The 6,000-nt window shown below is 92.3% G+C and overlaps 1 protein-coding gene across 1 annotated transcript in view; it reads left to right on the top strand.

The window, feature by feature from the left end:
- Nucleotides 1-5,892, top strand: part of LOC125444264 (solute carrier family 12 member 6-like) — an 87,992-nt gene extending 82,100 nt beyond the window's left edge. Inside the window, 1 exon segment of the mRNA XM_048516691.1 lies at nucleotides 5,789-5,892. Coding sequence (XP_048372648.1) covers nucleotides 5,789-5,892 — 104 coding nt within the window.
- Nucleotides 5,893-6,000: the final 108 nt, after the last annotated feature.

A 6,000-nucleotide genomic window follows, 5' to 3' on the forward strand; every position in this document is an offset into this window, starting at 1 on the left:
TGGGGGGGGGGGGGGGTGGGGGGGGGGGGGGGTGGGGGGGGGGGGGGGTGGGGGGGGGGGGGGGTGGGGGGGGGGGGGGGTGGGGGGGGGGGGGGGTGGGGGGGGGGGGGGGTGGGGGGGGGGGGGGGTGGGGGGGGGGGGGGGTGGGGGGGGGGGGGGGTGGGGGGGGGGGGGGGTGGGGGGGGGGGGGGGTGGGGGGGGGGGGGGGTGGGGGGGGGGGGGGGTGGGGGGGGGGGGGGGTGGGGGGGGGGGGGGGTGGGGGGGGGGGGGGGTGGGGGGGGGGGGGGGTGGGGGGGGGGGGGGGTGGGGGGGGGGGGGGGTGGGGGGGGGGGGGGGTGGGGGGGGGGGGGGGTGGGGGGGGGGGGGGGTGGGGGGGGGGGGGGGTGGGGGGGGGGGGGGGTGGGGGGGGGGGGGGGTGGGGGGGGGGGGGGGTGGGGGGGGGGGGGGGTGGGGGGGGGGGGGGGTGGGGGGGGGGGGGGGTGGGGGGGGGGGGGGGTGGGGGGGGGGGGGGGTGGGGGGGGGGGGGGGTGGGGGGGGGGGGGGGTGGGGGGGGGGGGGGGTGGGGGGGGGGGGGGGTGGGGGGGGGGGGGGGTGGGGGGGGGGGGGGGTGGGGGGGGGGGGGGGTGGGGGGGGGGGGGGGTGGGGGGGGGGGGGGGTGGGGGGGGGGGGGGGTGGGGGGGGGGGGGGGTGGGGGGGGGGGGGGGTGGGGGGGGGGGGGGGTGGGGGGGGGGGGGGGTGGGGGGGGGGGGGGGTGGGGGGGGGGGGGGGTGGGGGGGGGGGGGGGTGGGGGGGGGGGGGGGTGGGGGGGGGGGGGGGTGGGGGGGGGGGGGGGTGGGGGGGGGGGGGGGTGGGGGGGGGGGGGGGTGGGGGGGGGGGGGGGTGGGGGGGGGGGGGGGTGGGGGGGGGGGGGGGTGGGGGGGGGGGGGGGTGGGGGGGGGGGGGGGTGGGGGGGGGGGGGGGTGGGGGGGGGGGGGGGTGGGGGGGGGGGGGGGTGGGGGGGGGGGGGGGTGGGGGGGGGGGGGGGTGGGGGGGGGGGGGGGTGGGGGGGGGGGGGGGTGGGGGGGGGGGGGGGTGGGGGGGGGGGGGGGTGGGGGGGGGGGGGGGTGGGGGGGGGGGGGGGTGGGGGGGGGGGGGGGTGGGGGGGGGGGGGGGTGGGGGGGGGGGGGGGTGGGGGGGGGGGGGGGTGGGGGGGGGGGGGGGTGGGGGGGGGGGGGGGTGGGGGGGGGGGGGGGTGGGGGGGGGGGGGGGTGGGGGGGGGGGGGGGTGGGGGGGGGGGGGGGTGGGGGGGGGGGGGGGTGGGGGGGGGGGGGGGTGGGGGGGGGGGGGGGTGGGGGGGGGGGGGGGTGGGGGGGGGGGGGGGTGGGGGGGGGGGGGGGTGGGGGGGGGGGGGGGTGGGGGGGGGGGGGGGTGGGGGGGGGGGGGGGTGGGGGGGGGGGGGGGTGGGGGGGGGGGGGGGTGGGGGGGGGGGGGGGTGGGGGGGGGGGGGGGTGGGGGGGGGGGGGGGTGGGGGGGGGGGGGGGTGGGGGGGGGGGGGGGTGGGGGGGGGGGGGGGTGGGGGGGGGGGGGGGTGGGGGGGGGGGGGGGTGGGGGGGGGGGGGGGTGGGGGGGGGGGGGGGTGGGGGGGGGGGGGGGTGGGGGGGGGGGGGGGTGGGGGGGGGGGGGGGTGGGGGGGGGGGGGGGTGGGGGGGGGGGGGGGTGGGGGGGGGGGGGGGTGGGGGGGGGGGGGGGTGGGGGGGGGGGGGGGTGGGGGGGGGGGGGGGTGGGGGGGGGGGGGGGTGGGGGGGGGGGGGGGTGGGGGGGGGGGGGGGTGGGGGGGGGGGGGGGTGGGGGGGGGGGGGGGTGGGGGGGGGGGGGGGTGGGGGGGGGGGGGGGTGGGGGGGGGGGGGGGTGGGGGGGGGGGGGGGTGGGGGGGGGGGGGGGTGGGGGGGGGGGGGGGTGGGGGGGGGGGGGGGTGGGGGGGGGGGGGGGTGGGGGGGGGGGGGGGTGGGGGGGGGGGGGGGTGGGGGGGGGGGGGGGTGGGGGGGGGGGGGGGTGGGGGGGGGGGGGGGTGGGGGGGGGGGGGGGTGGGGGGGGGGGGGGGTGGGGGGGGGGGGGGGTGGGGGGGGGGGGGGGTGGGGGGGGGGGGGGGTGGGGGGGGGGGGGGGTGGGGGGGGGGGGGGGTGGGGGGGGGGGGGGGTGGGGGGGGGGGGGGGTGGGGGGGGGGGGGGGTGGGGGGGGGGGGGGGTGGGGGGGGGGGGGGGTGGGGGGGGGGGGGGGTGGGGGGGGGGGGGGGTGGGGGGGGGGGGGGGTGGGGGGGGGGGGGGGTGGGGGGGGGGGGGGGTGGGGGGGGGGGGGGGTGGGGGGGGGGGGGGGTGGGGGGGGGGGGGGGTGGGGGGGGGGGGGGGTGGGGGGGGGGGGGGGTGGGGGGGGGGGGGGGTGGGGGGGGGGGGGGGTGGGGGGGGGGGGGGGTGGGGGGGGGGGGGGGTGGGGGGGGGGGGGGGTGGGGGGGGGGGGGGGTGGGGGGGGGGGGGGGTGGGGGGGGGGGGGGGTGGGGGGGGGGGGGGGTGGGGGGGGGGGGGGGTGGGGGGGGGGGGGGGTGGGGGGGGGGGGGGGTGGGGGGGGGGGGGGGTGGGGGGGGGGGGGGGTGGGGGGGGGGGGGGGTGGGGGGGGGGGGGGGTGGGGGGGGGGGGGGGTGGGGGGGGGGGGGGGTGGGGGGGGGGGGGGGTGGGGGGGGGGGGGGGTGGGGGGGGGGGGGGGTGGGGGGGGGGGGGGGTGGGGGGGGGGGGGGGTGGGGGGGGGGGGGGGTGGGGGGGGGGGGGGGTGGGGGGGGGGGGGGGTGGGGGGGGGGGGGGGTGGGGGGGGGGGGGGGTGGGGGGGGGGGGGGGTGGGGGGGGGGGGGGGTGGGGGGGGGGGGGGGTGGGGGGGGGGGGGGGTGGGGGGGGGGGGGGGTGGGGGGGGGGGGGGGTGGGGGGGGGGGGGGGTGGGGGGGGGGGGGGGTGGGGGGGGGGGGGGGTGGGGGGGGGGGGGGGTGGGGGGGGGGGGGGGTGGGGGGGGGGGGGGGTGGGGGGGGGGGGGGGTGGGGGGGGGGGGGGGTGGGGGGGGGGGGGGGTGGGGGGGGGGGGGGGTGGGGGGGGGGGGGGGTGGGGGGGGGGGGGGGTGGGGGGGGGGGGGGGTGGGGGGGGGGGGGGGTGGGGGGGGGGGGGGGTGGGGGGGGGGGGGGGTGGGGGGGGGGGGGGGTGGGGGGGGGGGGGGGTGGGGGGGGGGGGGGGTGGGGGGGGGGGGGGGTGGGGGGGGGGGGGGGTGGGGGGGGGGGGGGGTGGGGGGGGGGGGGGGTGGGGGGGGGGGGGGGTGGGGGGGGGGGGGGGTGGGGGGGGGGGGGGGTGGGGGGGGGGGGGGGTGGGGGGGGGGGGGGGTGGGGGGGGGGGGGGGTGGGGGGGGGGGGGGGTGGGGGGGGGGGGGGGTGGGGGGGGGGGGGGGTGGGGGGGGGGGGGGGTGGGGGGGGGGGGGGGTGGGGGGGGGGGGGGGTGGGGGGGGGGGGGGGTGGGGGGGGGGGGGGGTGGGGGGGGGGGGGGGTGGGGGGGGGGGGGGGTGGGGGGGGGGGGGGGTGGGGGGGGGGGGGGGTGGGGGGGGGGGGGGGTGGGGGGGGGGGGGGGTGGGGGGGGGGGGGGGTGGGGGGGGGGGGGGGTGGGGGGGGGGGGGGGTGGGGGGGGGGGGGGGTGGGGGGGGGGGGGGGTGGGGGGGGGGGGGGGTGGGGGGGGGGGGGGGTGGGGGGGGGGGGGGGTGGGGGGGGGGGGGGGTGGGGGGGGGGGGGGGTGGGGGGGGGGGGGGGTGGGGGGGGGGGGGGGTGGGGGGGGGGGGGGGTGGGGGGGGGGGGGGGTGGGGGGGGGGGGGGGTGGGGGGGGGGGGGGGTGGGGGGGGGGGGGGGTGGGGGGGGGGGGGGGTGGGGGGGGGGGGGGGTGGGGGGGGGGGGGGGTGGGGGGGGGGGGGGGTGGGGGGGGGGGGGGGTGGGGGGGGGGGGGGGTGGGGGGGGGGGGGGGTGGGGGGGGGGGGGGGTGGGGGGGGGGGGGGGTGGGGGGGGGGGGGGGTGGGGGGGGGGGGGGGTGGGGGGGGGGGGGGGTGGGGGGGGGGGGGGGTGGGGGGGGGGGGGGGTGGGGGGGGGGGGGGGTGGGGGGGGGGGGGGGTGGGGGGGGGGGGGGGTGGGGGGGGGGGGGGGTGGGGGGGGGGGGGGGTGGGGGGGGGGGGGGGTGGGGGGGGGGGGGGGTGGGGGGGGGGGGGGGTGGGGGGGGGGGGGGGTGGGGGGGGGGGGGGGTGGGGGGGGGGGGGGGTGGGGGGGGGGGGGGGTGGGGGGGGGGGGGGGTGGGGGGGGGGGGGGGTGGGGGGGGGGGGGGGTGGGGGGGGGGGGGGGTGGGGGGGGGGGGGGGTGGGGGGGGGGGGGGGTGGGGGGGGGGGGGGGTGGGGGGGGGGGGGGGTGGGGGGGGGGGGGGGTGGGGGGGGGGGGGGGTGGGGGGGGGGGGGGGTGGGGGGGGGGGGGGGTGGGGGGGGGGGGGGGTGGGGGGGGGGGGGGGTGGGGGGGGGGGGGGGTGGGGGGGGGGGGGGGTGGGGGGGGGGGGGGGTGGGGGGGGGGGGGGGTGGGGGGGGGGGGGGGTGGGGGGGGGGGGGGGTGGGGGGGGGGGGGGGTGGGGGGGGGGGGGGGTGGGGGGGGGGGGGGGTGGGGGGGGGGGGGGGTGGGGGGGGGGGGGGGTGGGGGGGGGGGGGGGTGGGGGGGGGGGGGGGTGGGGGGGGGGGGGGGTGGGGGGGGGGGGGGGTGGGGGGGGGGGGGGGTGGGGGGGGGGGGGGGTGGGGGGGGGGGGGGGTGGGGGGGGGGGGGGGTGGGGGGGGGGGGGGGTGGGGGGGGGGGGGGGTGGGGGGGGGGGGGGGTGGGGGGGGGGGGGGGTGGGGGGGGGGGGGGGTGGGGGGGGGGGGGGGTGGGGGGGGGGGGGGGTGGGGGGGGGGGGGGGTGGGGGGGGGGGGGGGTGGGGGGGGGGGGGGGTGGGGGGGGGGGGGGGTGGGGGGGGGGGGGGGTGGGGGGGGGGGGGGGTGGGGGGGGGGGGGGGTGGGGGGGGGGGGGGGTGGGGGGGGGGGGGGGTGGGGGGGGGGGGGGGTGGGGGGGGGGGGGGGTGGGGGGGGGGGGGGGTGGGGGGGGGGGGGGGTGGGGGGGGGGGGGGGTGGGGGGGGGGGGGGGTGGGGGGGGGGGGGGGTGGGGGGGGGGGGGGGTGGGGGGGGGGGGGGGTGGGGGGGGGGGGGGGTGGGGGGGGGGGGGGGTGGGGGGGGGGGGGGGTGGGGGGGGGGGGGGGTGGGGGGGGGGGGGGGTGGGGGGGGGGGGGGGTGGGGGGGGGGGGGGGTGGGGGGGGGGGGGGGTGGGGGGGGGGGGGGGTGGGGGGGGGGGGGGGTGGGGGGGGGGGGGGGTGGGGGGGGGGGGGGGTGGGGGGGGGGGGGGGTGGGGGGGGGGGGGGGTGGGGGGGGGGGGGGGTGGGGGGGGGGGGGGGTGGGGGGGGGGGGGGGTGGGGGGGGGGGGGGGTGGGGGGGGGGGGGGGTGGGGGGGGGGGGGGGTGGGGGGGGGGGGGGGTGGGGGGGGGGGGGGGTGGGGGGGGGGGGGGGTGGGGGGGGGGGGGGGTGGGGGGGGGGGGGGGTGGGGGGGGGGGGGGGTGGGGGGGGGGGGGGGTGGGGGGGGGGGGGGGCGGGGGGTGGGGGGGGTGGGGGGGGGGGGGGGTGGCACAAAAATGCACACATTCAAAGGCAGCGAACGCCTCTCTGTTTTTTCTCACGGCAGGCCTACGGAGCCAACCATACCGGCGGGGGGACACTGGTCGGCACAGTGGCAGGAAACGGATCATCGGGCAAACGCTGCAGGTGACCGCTGACATCTCGCTGTGACAGCTGCGGACGAAGGACAGCCAGCCGGCCCTCCGAGCCTTGGTCAAGGGGGCGAGGGGCTCACGGCCAGCTTCTGTTGCCAAGGGCTGTGGGGGGGGGAGGAAAAAA

Source organism: Sphaerodactylus townsendi, linkage group LG15 (genome assembly GCF_021028975.2).
Source record: "Sphaerodactylus townsendi isolate TG3544 linkage group LG15, MPM_Stown_v2.3, whole genome shotgun sequence".
Taxonomy (NCBI): Eukaryota; Metazoa; Chordata; class Lepidosauria; order Squamata; family Sphaerodactylidae; genus Sphaerodactylus; species Sphaerodactylus townsendi.